This window comes from Hemiscyllium ocellatum, chromosome 10 (assembly GCF_020745735.1).
Source record: "Hemiscyllium ocellatum isolate sHemOce1 chromosome 10, sHemOce1.pat.X.cur, whole genome shotgun sequence".
Lineage (NCBI taxonomy): Eukaryota > Metazoa > Chordata > Chondrichthyes > Orectolobiformes > Hemiscylliidae > Hemiscyllium > Hemiscyllium ocellatum.
Genome location: NC_083410.1, coordinates 10,700,629 through 10,718,326, shown reverse-complemented (window position 1 = coordinate 10,718,326; position 17,698 = coordinate 10,700,629). Strand labels below are relative to the sequence as shown.

Below are 17,698 nucleotides of genomic sequence, written 5' to 3'. Positions count from 1 at the left end.
TATGGGGAATGAGTGGGTCAGTGGAGCTGAGTCCACAAAATGATCAGTCTACAAAATGAATGGTGTAGCGGGCAGGGCAGGCCAGATGGCTCACTCCTGCTTCTATTTCTTATGTTCTTATGTAACAACAATTCTACTCATGCCCACACTTCCACTGGTTTAAAGTCTTTCTCTGCTCTTCCCTCAAGGGGACAAACCTTCTTGTCAGGTGACAGGATGTCCAAGCAGCCGTTCATCTCAGGTGAGCCAAAGCCATGGCATTGGTGAGTGAGGGATTCAGTATGGGTTTATCACAGCAGTCTGATCCCACCTTTAGTGAATATCTGCATACCCTTACCGAGACAGTGACCCCAGACACATTACTAAATTTACCTGATCCCTTTTCTTTGTCTCCGCACCATCCCATGTCCAAACTCAGATATTTGTTTCGATACCTGATGCAGACCTGCAACTCAACAAAAATCAAGTATTGACTCTGCATCATTGTTGTTGGCCAGGCTGGCTTATTTAGTAGCACACAGGTTAGGTGGTTGTGAGCACAAGTCCACATTTGGGTTGACATTTGTCTGCAGTGCAGTATGAAGCAATTGAAGCAATGTCTGAGGTTTTCTGCTTTTGCCAAGTTCACCCATTCTGGTGTTTCAAGTTTAGGATAGAAACCTCCACAGCCCTTCCCATGGTGCAAGGAACTCTTCTCCAGGTCAAACAACAGAGCTGAAAACATTGCTGGAGAATGTCTGCCCTATTTGCTTAGCACACTTCAAAAGTAATTAAAAGTAATAAAGTAAAAGCTATAGCTTAATCACAGAATTCTCACCTCACAGCAGATTACCTGGTCATTAGTTGAATACCGATTGTGGGAACTTACATGCAGAAGTTTGCTAAAGTGCATAAAGTTACTGGATAACAAAAGTATTTCTTAAGCTGCGAAATGTTTTTGGAGATCTGGAGGTCTTACGATCATGAAACGTGTCATATATAAAGCAAGTTTTTTTTCTTAAAACATGGTAACATATCCAACAACAGTTCCACATCACTACAAAGTACTTGTCTTTATCTCTGTCTAACCCAAATCTGTCCTGATGTAATCAAACAGATTTATTACTGACGTACATTATTCCATTTCTTATGTCCATACTTAACCTTATACGAATACTTCACAAAACTGATTTAAATAAAGTTGCACGAAGAGCAGGAGATTGCTATGATTTCACATGGCAGAAGATCAGAAAAACTTCTGGATGAACATGCTGAAGATAGTGAGAACTATAGATGTTGGAAAGTCAGACTCAGTAAAATATGGAGCTGGAAAAAGCGCAGCAGAGCAAACAGCGGTGGAGGGGAGTCAATGTTTTGGGCAGGACCCTTCATATCGACATATGAGCATGCTGTCCAATTTGAGACTGTTTCTGGCCTTTGCTCGGAGAGACTCAAGGGTCCAGCCATTGCAGGAAGCCCTTCAAATTGAAGCTCACAGTTTGGTAACGGCCAACCATGCTAATGTCATCTTCAACCAAAGATTCAATTCACAATGTAATTCACATCAGACACACCTCGCAGCTTGGTTTAAGCAGCATCTTTAAATTCTCACAATGCTCCACAAAAATGTTTACTAAATGTCAAGATACATAACAGGAGAGCAAGGCCATAAGCATGACCAAAGAGGTCAGATTTAAGGAGCATCTTAAAGTAGTTTAGGGGAGGGCCTCTCGAGTTCCTCTAAAATCTCCAGAACAATAGTTGCTTTACTGTTACTAGGTCAAAATTGTGGAGCTTTGTCCCTAACAATATGTGGATGACTCAACACTACATCAACTACAGTGATTCAAGGCAGCAACTCAACACCACTTCAAGGGCAACTAGGGGTGGACTACAAATACTGGCTCAGTTATTAGTACCCACAATCCTGAATGAAGAAATAGGACACTCAGTAGAAGGTAGAGTCACTAATGATAGAACGATTACAATGCAAGATATGCAAGGGGCCAGAATTGGCAGAGCACAGAATCTGTGGTGGGATGAAGTCTTGGAGGGTTAAGCACTAGTCTCAAAAATGAAAACAAATCTTCCACTAAAATCTACTGTAGAACAGAGACTGAAATATTAAGAACACCTTGACTGGGAGGACAAAGAACGTGACTGGATGAAAGTCACGATAAAGCTTCTTTGGGTAGATCTCTCGCTGCCTCGATGTTTTGTTTGAACAGCAGTGCCCCACTGTATGCTTTGAATGCTTGTTTAAAAATAAACTCCACACCGCCTATTTTTTTTAAACTTACAATTACTATTCCCTCAACTCAAAAAGCATCTGCAAGTCTGTTCCCCTTTTGTTTTTCAAAACGTTACACAGTCGAAGCCACAATCAGGACTATGTCTTGTTAAAGCCTTTTGTCTCCTCTCCCTGTGGGAACCAAAGCATTACACACTGCTCCGAGGCACAAAGCACAAGGCTGGCTGGTTCCCGCTGGGTTTAACCCAAATGGAGAGTCCCATCTGTTTGGTAGCATCGGTATTAACACAAGCACATTTCAGAATCAGAGCAGGCAAAGTGGAAGGAGTGCTGTATCTCCTGCGGGATAAGATTGAGAACAAAAATCTTTCCCTGTCACAACAGAAACCATCATTTGAAGCAGAAAATCAGTCTGTGGATTTAGTTTTCAACTGAATAAGTCTGTGTGAGGTTTGATTCCATGCTTTAAAATTCCTCTTCCTTAATCATCCCCATCCCACCCTGCCATTTCTTTCAGTCGTTTCTACATTCTGTACCAACTCTCACCACGCCACAGCCCAATAACAACTCCCAAACCCAAAAGGCCCAGTTCATTGCCTCCAATATTCCAACCTCTGCTCTCTCTGATGACGCAATTAAATTTATGATTGACACTTTGCAAGCATGAAAAAAAAGGGATGCTAGTGAGAGGACAGAGCTCATAATCAAATTTTGTCACAACAACTGGAGTTTCTATAGCACCTTCAAGCTAGTAAACAGAGTCCCAAGACATTTTACTGGAAATGTTATCTCAAAAAAAAAATTGACACCAAGCCACATTAGGAAATGTTTGCTTGGCTGCTTGTTCCTGATGTGGATTTCAAAGAGTGCTTCCAAGAAGGAGAGAGAGGTAAAGTATCCAAGTGGTTTCAGGAGATGAGGATTGGCAAATGAGAATAATGCTGCATCCTTAGGCGCTCCCTCATTACTGTACCACCTTGCCATGCCAGTCTGGACTATATGTTCAATTCCCTGAAGGGGGATTTGAATCCACAATCTTTTGACTCCTGGTTCAGTGCATCATGGTTGGCCCTTACTTTAAATTCCATGCACAACATGGGCCACCTTTTCCATGCTCATCTATTTCCAATACATCAAATCATAACATAAATCATTAAAGCGAACAAGATGACACAGGAGTAAACAAGCAAACAAACTAAAACTAGCATCAAAAACAACCAAAACTACAAGGACACAACAAAAAAGCATCCGGAAGAAGTATTGAGATAAACAATGAGTGGTGTTGTGGTTCAGAGTCGCCAGGAGACGAATCTCAACTAAAAATGGGTCAATGACCAGCCTCCCGTTCATAATTAATGAAATCTATGGACTGTCCAGCAGCTCACAATGGCAAGACCTTGCAACATACAGTAAATAGGTCCACATGTTGAAAGATGATATTTGATCTCCACCTTGTTATTTTCTTAATCTCATTGAAACATTGCATAAATCTGACAGAGTTGCAATAGGAAAGATTTCTCCCAGGGCTTGGTATCTACCTGTCTGTCTGTGTGTGCCCGGAACCAGGGAACATGGTTTCAGAATAAGAGGTAAGCAATTCAGGACTAAAACAAGGAGGAATTTCTTCGCCCAGATGGTTGTGAATCTTGGGAATGCTCAGCTTCAGAGGGCTGTGGAGACTCAATCATTGAGTATATTTGAGAGAGAAATCGATTGAATGGGGTAGCTATTAAAAACATCGGGGAATAAGGTGATAGCGCAGGTAAATTGTGTCAAAGTAGAAGATTAGCCTTGATTTAGATGAATAACCAAAGCAAGCCCAACGAACTGAACAGCATATCTCTACTTTTATTTCCAATGTTTGTCTTGGCTCAAGTGCTGAAAGGAATCAGGTTGATAGATGCGTTTGAAGACTCTTTGTTGCACAAAGCAGACAGGCCAAAAACAAAGTGATCAAAGGAATATGGATAGAATCATGATGTCATAAAATAATGGGCTTCCTACAGGTAACAATTGAATTGAGACATTGGGTGGAGACAATACATCACAACAACAGAGTATGTTACAGCTTTACATGCAATTATTCAGAATGGGAGGTGGTCATTCAGCCCGTCTTATCTGTACCGACTCTTTGAAAGAGCTACCTACTTAATCTCACAACCCTGCCTCATTTCTGGAGCCCCACATAACTATGTATCCCATTCTCTTTTGAAGTTACCATTGAATCTGCTTTTACCATCATATCCCAAAACATCACAACTTGCTCAGTAACACAAAAGTCAACTTCCCTCTGATTTTCTTTTTGCCAATTATCTTAAAATTACCAACCCTGCTGCCTGTAGAAACAACGGTATCTCAGCTATACCTTCAAAACCCTTGAACTTTTATGTCAAGCATAGGACCCCACGGTTTGAACTCCCCGCACAACTTACTGGCCAAGTCCCACAGTTATGCATAGGAAATGTTGGCGGTGCGGCAAGTATCAGTTTCAGCACAACAACAAAATCATTTATCCTAGCAATTACTGTCACCTTTAAATAAAATCAAGAAGTAGCACGCAGCTAATTGCGAAGAAAATTCACATTATGCACAGAGTTGTACAGTTCGCAGACACAGACTTACAGATAGCAAGAGCAATGAAATAACTTGCAACCTGTACTTGATGACATTTACCCCATAATTTTCTCTACAGCAGAGACCACACTTGAAATGTATTCTATTGAAACAAAGGCAGACGCACATCTATATTTTGCTCTCAATGACCCCAAGACGTCCCACAGTGCTTTACAAGCAATGAAGAACTTTCTGAAATGTAGGAACTGTTGTAATGTAGAAAACGTGGCAACCAAATTGGAAAAAAATTAAAGAAATATTTGCATCTAGATAGTGCTCAGCAGATCCATCACACATCTCATCGCTTTGCCTGAATTAAATATTTTTTGAATGTTGTCATTTTAACGTAGACAGCAATCTTGCAACAATAAAGTCTCACAAAAAAAAACTTGATAATGATCAGATAATCTCTATTTTGGTGATTGAAATAAATATTCATAAAGATACTGGGTTAATTCCAATGCTCCTCTTCATGATAGTGACATCAGATCTTTCATGGATTTATGAAGGGGAAATTATGCTTGACTAATCTTCTGGAATTTTTTGAGGATGGACAAGGGAGATACGGTGGATGTAGTGTACCTGGACGTTCAGAAAGCCTTGGATAAAGTCCCACATAGGTTAGTGAGCACAATTATGGTGCATCGTATTGGGGGCAAAATACTGTCTTGGATTGAAAACTGGTTGGCTGACAGGAAACAAAAAGTAGTGATAAACGGCTCCCTTTCGGAATGGCAGGCGGTGACCAGTGGGCTACCGCAGGGATCAGTGCTGGGACCACAGCTTTTTACAATATACATGAATGATATAGATGATGGTATTAAAAGTAATATTAGCAAATTTGCTGATGATATCAAGCTGGTTGGCAGGGTGAATGTGAGGAGGATGTTAGGAGATTACAGAGTGACCTGGACAGGTTAGGTGAGTGGACAGATGCATGGCAGATGCAGTTTAATGTGGATAAATGTGTGGTTATCCGCTTTGGTGGTAAGAACAGGAAGGCAGATTACTACCTAAATGGAGTCAAGTTAGGTAAAGGGGCAGTACAATGAGATCTAGGTGTTCTTGTACAATAGTCAAAGAAAGCAAGCATGCAGGTACAGCAGGCAGTGAAGAAAGCTAATAGCATGCTGGCCTTCATAACAAGAGGAATTGAGGATAGGAGCAAAGAAGTCCTTCTGCAGCTGTAAAGGGCCCTGGTGAGACCGCACCTGGCATATTGTGCGCAGTTTTGGTTTCCAAATTTGAGGAAAGACATTCTGGCTATTGAGGGAGTGCAGCGTAGGTTCACAAGGTCAATTCCTGGAATGACGGGACTATCTTACGTTGAAAGATTGGAGGGAATGGGCTTGTATATGTTTGAGTTTTGAAGGCTGAGAGGGGATCTGATTGAGACGTATAAGATTATTAAAGGATTGGATACTCTGGAGGCAGGAAGCATGTTTCCACTGATGGGCGAGTCCCGAACCAGAGGACACAGCTTAAAAATAAGGGGTAGGCCACTTAGAATAGAGTTGAGGAGAAACTTCTTCATCCAGAGAGTGGTGGGTGTGTGGAATGCTCTGCCCCAGAAGGCTGTGGAGGCCAAGTCTCTGGATACCTTCAAGAAAGAGTTGGATAGCGCTCTTAAGTATAGTGGAATCAAGGGTTATGGGGATAAGGCAGGAACAGGATACTGATTGAGGATGATCAGCCATGATCATAATGAATGGTGGGACTCCCACAGCTACCTGGATTACACCTCTTCCCACCCTACCTCTTGCAAAAATGCCATCCCGTATTCCCAATTTCTCCGCCTCCACCGTATCTGCTCCCAGGAGGACCAATTCCACCACAGAACACACCAGATGGCTTCCTTCTTTAGAGACCGCAATTTCCCTTCCCTGCTGGCTCAAAGGGCAGAATGTGGATTAGTGGTGCTGGAAGAGCACAGCAGTTCAGGCAACATCCAAGGAGCAGCTCCCCACCCCCACCCTCCTCTAGCTCATCTCTCCACGCTTCAGGCTCTCTGCCTTTATTCCTGAAGGGCTTTGGTCAGAAACGTCGATTTCGCTGCTCCTTGGATGCTGCCTGAACTGCTGTGCTCTTCCAGCACCATCAATCCAAAATCTGATTTCCAGCATCTGCAGTCATTGTTTTTACCTAGTTGATTTTAACCCTACTACGAATCCTCTTGCAAGGATGCCTGCCTTGAAGTTTTCCTCCTCTCTCTACAAGAATTTCAGGGAGTCCCTCTCCCACTGCAACTCCCAGGTCATTTCCTCTGCCCTGAAGCTCTTCAACATGTCGTGAAACAAACTCGCTACCACAGCCACATTTGCTTCCTCAGTGCCTGCCTCTGTAACCAACTCATCAAACACAGACTCCGGACCACCTTTAAACCAGCAGAGTTCGGGCCCAAACAGGATAAACAGTACAGACTACAGATTCAAAAACACCAGCAATGGTTCTCCTTCAAAATCCTCCACTCCACGCTTGCAGCAATGCGCCGGCACCTAACCTCTCTACAGTCATCCCTGCCTCAGCTGAGGGCCACTCTCTCTCAGAATTGCAAAGGACCCACTCTGTACTACATCCTCGGGAGAATTCATTCTCTCACCAAACAGTATTTCAATTCCACCTCAAACATCAAAAACTAAGTGCAACAAACTTTTATCTACCCACCTCCATAACCAGCACTCCTCAAACATTCCAGAAGATTCCCCTGGCCTCGGAAACTACTCAGACGCCATTAGCCATGCGGCTGATGCAGCTGCCACCCCCACGCTGATTGATGATATCACTTCCGCCCCTTAATGGCTACTCCCACAACCACTTCCGCCCCTCAATTCCTCATGCATCACACCTGACATCACTTCCATCCCTCTCATCACCGCTGATGCCACACGCTCAGTGACTTCCGCCACCCCTACTGCCGTGGTCACCACCACTTCCACCCCCACCAGCGCCACTCACCTGCATTCTGCTGACACGCCCCCCCACAGACCCCACTGTCACTATCCCCACCCACCCCCCCGAACCCCGAGGGGAACACTAACCTGGCTCATGACTCCACCCCCATTCCCCCCACCACCACACCCACTCCAGTTACAGGATCTGCCCCCATTCCCAGCTCCACACCCACACCAGATCCCAGCTCTGACGAATTTTCACCATCCCTCCAGACCTGCCCCTCACTGAGGACGAACGATCAGTCCTCAGCAAAGGAATAATTTTCATCTCCCTCCATCCACACAATGAATTTAATATACGCCGTGACGTCGAACAATTCTTCTGCTGCCTCCGCTTCCGAGCTTACTTTCACAATCAAGATTCCTGCCCACTTTCCGAGGACCCCTTCGCCCAACTCCAACACACTGCATCCACCTGGACACCCTGCGCTGGCCTATTACCCGACCTCGACCTCTTCATTTCGAACTGCCGCCGGGATATTAACTGCCTCAACCTGTCTAGCCCCCTCCCCCACTCTAACCTCTCACCCTCACAACACGCAGCCCTCCAATCCCTCTGCTCCAAACCCAACCTCACCATCACGCCAGTGGATAAAGAGGGCGCAGTGGTAGTCTGGCGCACTGTCCTCTACACCGCTGAAGCCAAACGCCAACTCGAGGACACCTCTTCCTACTGCCCCCTTGACCATGACCCCACCCCCCCATCACCAAACCATCATCTCCCAGACCATACAGAACCTCATCACCTCAGGAGATCTCCCACCCACAGCTTCCAAACTCATAGTCCAGGAACCCCACACTGCCCGGTTCTACCTCCTTCCCAAGATCCACAAGCCTGGCCACCCTGGCCAACCCATTGTCTCAGCATGCTCCTGCCCCACTGAACTCATCTCTACCTACCTCAACACTGTCCTATCCCCCTTAGTCCAGGAATTCCGCACATACGTTCGAGATGCCCTTCACCTCTTCCAAGACTTCCGTTTCCCCGGCCCCCAACGCCTCACCTTCACCATGAATATCTAATCCCTCTCCACCTCCATCCGCCATGACCAGGGCCTCCAAGCCCTCCGTTTTTTCCTCTCCAGACGTCCCCAACAGTACCCTTCCACCGACACTCTCATTCATTTGGCCGAACTGGTCCTCACCCTTAACAATTTCTCCTTCGAATCCTCCCACTTCCTCCAGACCAAAGGGGTAGCCATGGGCACAATTATGGGCCCCAGCTATGCCTGTCTCTTTGTTGGCTGCGTAGAACAGTTGATCTTCCGTAATTACACCGGCACCACTCCCCACCTCTTCCTCCGCTACATTGATGACTGCATTGGCGCCACCTCATGCTCCCGCGAGGAGATTGAACAATTCATCAACTTCACCAACACATTCCACCCTGACCTTAAATTTACCTGGACCATCTCTGACACCTCCCACTCCTTCCTGGACCTCTTCATTTCCATTAATGACGACCGACTTGACATTGACATTTTTTACAAATCCACCGACTCTCACAGCTACCTGGATTACACCTCTTCCCACCCTACCTCCTGCAAAAATGCCATCCCGTATTCCCAATTTCTCCGCCTCCACCGTATCTGCTCCCAGGAGGACCAGTTCCACCACAGAACACACCAGATGGCTTCCTTCTTTAGAGACCGCAATTTCCCTTCTCATGTGGTTAAAGATGCCCTCCAACGCATCTTATCCACATCCCACCCCTCCAAGCGTAACAAGGACAGAACACCCCTGGTGCTCACCTTCCACCCTACCAACCTTCGCATAAACCAAATCATCCGCCAACATTTCTGCCACCTCCAAAAAGACCCCACCACCAGGGAAATATTTCCCCACCCATTTCCGCCTTCCACAAAGAGCGTTCCCTCCGTGACTACCTGATCAGGTCCACGCCCACCTACAACCCACCCATCCTGGCACCTTCCCCTGCCACCGCAACACCCACACCTCCTCCCTCACCTCTATCCATGGCCCTAAAGGAGCCTTCCACAACCAAAGTTTTACCTGCACATCCACTAATATCATTTATTGTATCCATTGCTCCCAATGCGGTCTCCTCTACATTGGGGAGATTGGGGAGACTGGGCGCCTCCTAGCAGAGCGCTTTAGGGAACATCTCCGGGACACCCGCACCAATCAACCACATCACTCCGTGGCCCAACATTTCAACTCCCCCTCCCACTCTGCCGAGGACATGGAGATCCTGGGCCTCCTTCACTGCCGCTCCCTCACCACCAGACGCCTGGAGGAAGAACGCCTCATCTTCCGCCTCAGAACACTTCAACCCCAGGTCACCAATGTGGACTTCAACAGTTTTCTCATTTCCCCTTCTCCCACCTCATCCTAGTTCCAAACTTCCAGTTCAGCACTGTCCTCCTAATTTGTCCGGACTAGTCCTACCTGCCTATCTCCTTTTCCACCTATCCACTCCACCCTCTCCTCCCTGACCTATCACCTTCATCCCCTCCCCCACTCACCTACTGTACTCTATGCTATTTTCTCCCCCACCCCCACCCTCCTCTAGCTTATCTCTCTATGCTTCAGGCTCTCTGCCTTTATTCCTGATGAAGGGCGTTTGCCCGAAACGTCGGTTTCGCTGCTCCTTGGATGCTGCCTGAACTGCTGTGCTCTTCCAGCACCACTAATCCAGAATCAGGTTTCCAGCATCTGCAGTAATTGTTTTTACCTCCAAGGGCAGAATGGCCTACTTCTGCACCTACTGTCTATTATTTGTCCATCCAAAGGGTAAGACAAGTCCTTAGTTTATGGTCTCATCCAAAAGAATATACCTAAGACAGTGTGCACTCCATCAGAAATGTACTAGCCTATTGGCATTGAATTTTCTGCTCAAATCCTGCACCAAGACTTGAATCTAGAGTTTTGTGACAGAGACCAAAATGTGACCAACTAAGCTACAGCTGGAAAGTCAACCGTCCATTGACACAAAGGTCTTAGAAACAGCATAATAAATCAGCAGATTACTTTAAGGATGTCGGTTGAGACAACGATTAGCCAGAATGCTGGTGACAATGTCCCTCCTCCTCTTCAAAAGCAGTTAACAACAAGAGGGGAGGAAGAATGTATAAGCAAAAAAGGTGCTTAACAAGTTTACTTTTTCTTAAAAATTCATGAAATGCAGGCAGGGCAATTCTTATTGTCTCTTGCTAATTGCCTTGAAAGGTGGTGTTGGGGAGCCGCCTACTTGTATCTCTGCAGTCCTCCTGGTGTAATGACAACTATGGTGCTGTGGAGGATTTTGCCAGTGACAGCAGAAGAACAATACTATGATCCCAGCTGATGCAAATGCTGGACAAAATCAAATGCCAGTGTGAAACTTGGCTGGATAAATCACACTTTTTCTGGTTTAGTTACCATGATGTTTTGCTCTTGAACATGTTCATACAAGACTATAAATTCATTAAAAAATGAATGCATGCTCATTTATATAAAAAAGGAGAAAAAATAAACAAAGTTACACATACATAAAACAGCAAAAAGCAAAGATTCAATCCTTTCTCCAACAAAATTCCTTGCAGATTATCAAACCTAGTCAAGTATCACTTCTTTTTTTTTAAGATTTCTTATTTATTTGGTTGTCATCAGTTTATAAAGTCTAGATTTATTTTCAGTTCTCAAAAACTAAAGATTTCTCCTTACTGAAAACTCTTATTGTAGAAATTTCTACAAACTGATCCATGCTTTTGCTGATATTAAACTGTTCTACCAATCTGAAACCTGATTCTTCTCAAAATACTAGTGGCCCTTCACTTCTTGTTTTTCTGTATGCCATTACAAACATAATCAATTAACTCCATAGGTATCTTGCTAAGCACTCAAGTTACATGTTTTGTTCAAAATGATGCATTTAGTTCACTGTTCTAAGTGAGTTTCTGACCTCAAAAGTTGCCCACTCCAAACTATATTACATACCTTCATCACAACAGTGACAGACATCCAAGTCAGGATGGTGCACAACTTATATGGGAACTTGTAGATGGTGACGTAACTGCTCCCATGCGTCTGCTGCCTTTAACCTTCCAGATATAGACATTAAAGGTTTGATGGTGCTGTCAAACAAGTCTTAGTGAATGGTTACAATGCATCATGCAGATGGTACACACTGCTACCATACAGTGTCAGTAGGGAAGGGTGCGAATGATGGAGATGGTACCAGTAGATGGAGTACCGATCAAATGGGCTGCTTTGCCCTGGATGGTGTTAAGTTTCAAGTGTTGCTTTAGTCATTTGTCCAGGCAAATGGCGAGTATTCATCACATTTCCTACTTGAGCCTTATCAATGGTTGGTATGCGCATTGAGGATACTCTCAACATAGTATTTTAGATGAGCAAATCTCAAATCAAAATTGTGATATTGCCCTCCTTTCAAAGACAGCTGTTAAGTATTTTGTATTGCTTGACATCTCATGTTCAAGCAACGCCAAAAATAATTTGGCAATTAGTCTTCAGAACTCATTGGTTAGTTGTGGGGCTCTGGGAGAAAGTAAGGGAGTGACATTAATTGGACAGTTCTTTCAGAGGGCAGACACTGGAATGTTGAGTCAAATGGCCTTCTATGTAATCAGTTTAAGGTATATTTTCTGTTCTTCCACAGGAGAGCTGTTTTGGATTCGCTGTTACATCAGTGATGAGGTCCAGTAGGGAATTCAATAATTAGGCAAATAGCAAGAATGATCACTCTTGGCCATGTGCCTCATTTTCTGGGCAGATTTGGCACCTCTCAATGCTGAATACCTCCATTGATAGAATGTTAAAATCAATTATTCATTATCCAATAATCCAATTATTAATTAGAATCATTTGCTATCTCCTATTCCCATTATTTTCTCTGTTGCTATCAAATGTTTCACTTTTGTCACTAAATCTGCTTCCCCACCAATGCTGCACAAAAACAACTCTCATTTCCCCTCTAGTGTTTGCTTCATAAATCTATCGCTTCTGATCACTAACCCTCCTGCCCTTGGAACCATTTTCCCTTCATTTATATTATCAAACCACTCAGCATTTAGAACAGGTCTATTAAATCTCCTCTCCTCTACTATATGGGGAACAGATTCCATTTCTATAGTTTCTTCACTTAAGTCTCTCTTTGCAGACATCCACTAGTCAGGCACTTAAAGTCGAGACGACTGCAAGTAAACTTGAATTTAACAGAAGGTGAATTTTCTGATGCCACATCCATCCGACAGACATTAAGTCAAAGACTTCTGAATGAATAACATCATGCAAAGAGAAATGTAGCTTCAAAGTAGGATTTCTAATTTAATTTATATAATAACATGAATAAAATTTAAAGGGGAACCCTGATGCTTCATCCAGGCTCAACAAAGTTATAAATCCCAGCTCAAATCCTGCTTGTGGCGCACAAATATTTGCATGGGGAGTGTTGCTGTGTAGCAGGTGTTCACAGGGCTTTCTCCTATGTAAGCATACCTAGCAAAACATTACAGCTCTTTACACCTCTTCCAACAACCCACACACACGACTATCCAGCATCTAACTGGCATGACTTGCAGTTTCCAGTTCCCAACTGATGTAACTCTCCTCCACCCAATGCCAAATGACACACTTCCCTGGCATTGACAGAGGACTGGCCGACTGGCAGAAGTCAGAGAGGGGATAAAGGGATCTGTTTCAGGGTAGCAGCCAGTGACTAGTGGAGTTCCCCAGGGATCAATGTTGGGACCACAACAATTCACGCTATAAATTAACAATTTGGATGAAGGAACGGAGGACATTGTTGCTACATTTGCAGGTGACACAATGATCAGTGGAGGCACAGGTATCATTGAGGAAGCAGGGAGGCTGCAGAGATAGCAGACAGTCGAGGGGAGTGGGTGAAGAAGTGGCAGATGGAAAACAATGTGACAAAGTAAGATTATGCACTTTGGTAGGCAGAATCAATGTTAGACTATTTTCTAAATGGAAACGGCTTTGGAAATTTGAAGGAACTTGCGAGTCCTTGGTCAGGATTTTCTTAAGGTTAATATCAGATTCAGTTGGCAGTTAGGAAGACAAATGCAATGTAAGCATTCATTTTGCGAGGGCTTGAGTAAAAAAATGGAAGCTCTATAAGGCTCCAGTCAGACTGCACCCGAAATTTTATAAAATATTGAGAGCAGTTTTGGGCCCTGTATCTAAGAACATGCTGGTAAGTCTCATGAGGGGATTTATAAGAATGATCCCGAATGAAGTCCTGTCATATGTGGAGTGATTGAGGAATCTGGGTCTGCACTTGTTGGAGTTTAGAATAATAAGGCGGGGGTATGTCTTTGAAACTTGCAGAATACTTAGAGGCCTGTATAGAGTAAATGTGGAGAAGATATTTTCACTAATACTAGACACAAGGATCAACCTCAGAGGGAAGTGATGGCCCTTCAGTACAGAGATATAGAACATAGAACAGTACAGCACAGAACAGGCCCTTCAGCCCACGATGCTGTGCTGACCACTGATCCTCATGTATGCACCCTCAAATTTCTGTGACCATATGCATGTCCAGTAGTCTCTTAAATGTCCCCAATGACCCTGCCTCCACAACTGCTACTGGCAACGCATTCCATGCTCTTACAACTCTGTGTAAAGAACCCGCCTCTGACATCCCCTCTATACTTTCCTCCAACCAGCTTAAAACTATGACCCCTCGTGTTAGCCATTTCTGCCCTGGGAAATAGTCTCTGGCTATCGACTCTATCTATGCCTCTCATTATCTTGTATACCTCAATTAGGTCCCCTCTCCTCCTCCTTTTCTCCAATGAAAAAAGTCTGAGCTCAGTCAACCTCTCTTCATAAGATAAGCCCTCCAGTCCAGGCAGCATCCTGGTAAACCTCCTCTGAACCCTCTCCAAAGCATCCACATCTTTCCTATAATAGGGCGACCAGAACTGGATGCAGTATATCGAGATGAGGGGAATTTCTTCAGCCAGAGGTACTGAATCTATGGAACTCATTAATCGCAGAAGGCTGCGGAGGTCAACTCATTGTCTGAAATGCAGTCAGAGATAGATAGGCTCTTATTAATAAGGGGATCAAGGGTTACAGGAGAAGGCAGGAGAATTGGGTTGAGACATCTATCAGCCACTATTGAATGGTGAAACAGACAAATGGATTAAATGGCCTAATTTTGCTCCTGTATCTTAAGGATACTGTAGTCTCCTCTCCGTCTAGCACCCAACACAAACCCCTCCATCTAGTACTAAAAACAAGTACCATCTCTCCCCCACCCCCCCAACTTTCCACCTAACACTCAACACAAGCACCCAAATCCACCTAGCATCAAACACATGCCCCAAACACATCTTTCTGTAATTTTTCTTGTGAGATTTTCCTCATTGTACTGCCAAAGCCATTTATCACAGAATCAAATCCCTACAGTGTGGATGTGACAAGTTATTAACTGCATCTTTAAGTTAGTAAAAATTGTCAAACAGCAAAATACACAATTGTACAGAGTACATACAATATCAGTCAAAATGGCCTGTTTTTTAAAAAATTGGCATATTCCTTTGACTACAGTCCCAGAGATAATACTGTACTGTTCGCAATATTTAATCAATCAAGGTTTTTGGACAGAAATAATAAAATCAAATTTTACAGAAATTAAACAACTTCCAAATAAGTGTGGAGAAAAGCGAAAAGAAAAATTACTTAGTTGCTCTCTTCTGCTATTTCTTCTTATATTCTGACGGCTTTTGTCTCCTTGAAATACCCTCCAACTACCAGTTACCCTCGGAAGGTGCATCCCAAGCGCAGCTTCAATGAAAGGTGACAGGCTATTTGGCATGGAGAGGCAACACACACGCAAAACCGATTTCTTGCATTTATGTACAATCGCAACCGAGAATGAAATTCTTGGATGATTCGCTCCAGCGTGACTTTACAAGGGTGGTGATAGCATACACTTGCACTGCACACAGTGTCGTCATGGACCCAAGGCCGAAAGGCCTCTTTCCGTGCTGCACCATCTCTACAACCTACAATGCACTGAAGCCTAAGCTGGAACCGATCTGCAGTGAGCTTGGGACAGCTTCTTTCCCCTGGATGTTTTAGCTACACAGTTCAACAACACTTACTACAACAACGTGATATTTAACTTCAATGGTTCAAGACAAAATTATATGCTGCATTCGGACGGCAACTATTCAGGAACATTTTTACTCCACCGAGTACTTGAGAGAGAGACAAAATAACCAAAAACTTACAACTGGTTAAAGAAAAACACGACGCCAATATCACAACATATGGGTGGGAAAGATAACAATAAATTTTAAATTATATATTATTTAGTACAATAAACATAGGCTTCAACCAGAGAAACCAAAGAGCGTAACTTCTAAATTACAGCTTTGTTGTTCATCAAAAATGTGTTTTAAAAACAGTGAGTGAGCAAGTCTACTCTGGATGTAGGCTGCATCAAGGTCATTCCCAAATCAAATAGCCAAATTAAAACTGTAATGTGTACTTTACAAATTCTCAGCACAAAAAGAGAGTTTGTTGATAAATATCCAAGTGTATCATTTTTCTCAAACAGGTATAATTTTAACAACAAGAGGCGTCACACCCTCCTCCCTCCCCATCCTAACGCACAATCCGAAGAAAATAGACGGAGATGAATTTTAAAAGTATGATCAGCCTTCTACTGACGCTGGTGTGTTTATAGTTAAACGTGTTTACTGCTAAATAAACATGTTTCAGCAAAGTAACTGCCAGTAAAAAGGGGCAATGTGCTAGATTATAAACGTGCTAGAAATGCCCAAGAATGTAGAAAGCTGAATGTAACTTTGTTTAAAAAAAGCACACAAACACACACACGGGAAATTCAAGGGAAAGGGGCCACACGGCTAGAAACAGATGTTGCAGTTTTGTTTCAACACTTACGGACGGCGACTTTTTTGGCGTCGAGTCGGAGGGTGCGGCGTTGTAGGCTGTGCAGCCGGCTGTGGAGGTGACTGCAGCGGACACACAGCGAGTTCGCCTCCAGCTCCAGCTCCTGGAAGATGCCGGTCGCCAGGCGGCTGAGGTCGGCCAGCTGCCGGAGCAGGGAGGCGAGTGTGTGGCTGGACACGTCCTGCAGGCTCTCGAAGAGCAGAGCACTGGGCTGGGGGGGCTCCTGCTCCAGCTTCTTCTTCCTCCTTCTCCTCCTCTTCCTCCTCTGCAGCCCGTGCCCATCCTCCTCGACCCCTTCCTCATCCTCACCATCTTCCCAAACTCTTCCAAAGACTTCAGTGCTCAACCTAGACACCAAATGGGGCGCCACGATCCTCTTATAGAACGGCATCTTCCGAAAACAAAACTTTCCTTAAGTTGCTAATTTAATTTCGTTTTGTCTTAAAAGTGAACTGGGCAACTCCAACTTTCCAACAGAACTCTCTCCTCAGGGTCCTCCGCCATATTTTTGGGTTCAATATTGCAGAGAGTCAGGGCAGGAATAAAACCCATACAAACTGAGAGAAAACTCCACTCATGGAACTGCCAGGGACAGAAAGCTACAGCACACAGAACCAGGAACCTGAACACAGTGAGGCACAGGGCCACAGGGAAAACCAGGAACAGCAGCAACCTGAACTCCAACACAGTAAAGCACAGGGATACTGGGAAAACCAGGAACAGCAGCAACCTGAACTCCAACATGAGGATTGGACTGTCACTTGAAAAACCAGATTAACAGCAAATGCTGCATTTGTATAGTTATTCTAATACAGAAGATCCCTGAAGGCAATTTTCACCTGGGTTGGGAAGGGAGAAACTAGATCGAAAGACTGAAGTCTAAATACTTCGCCATGCCATGTGACTTTGCAGACATGACCAAACAATTGTTGCTGTTTGGGAAGTATTAGAATCATAGCACCCCTATAGTGCAGAAGTAGGCCATTTGGCC

At 44.2% G+C, this 17,698-nt stretch overlaps 1 protein-coding gene across 1 annotated transcript in view; it reads right to left on the bottom strand.

Moving 5' to 3' along the window:
* LOC132819643 (NHS-like protein 1) overlaps positions 1–17,303 on the bottom strand; it is a 272,138-nt gene extending 254,835 nt beyond the window's left edge. The window contains exon 1 of the mRNA XM_060831244.1: positions 16,699–17,303. Coding sequence (XP_060687227.1) covers positions 16,699–17,098 — 400 coding nt within the window. The 5' untranslated portion in view covers positions 17,099–17,303. The remainder of the gene's footprint in view (positions 1–16,698) is intronic.
* Between the last annotated feature and the right edge of the window lie 395 nt (positions 17,304–17,698).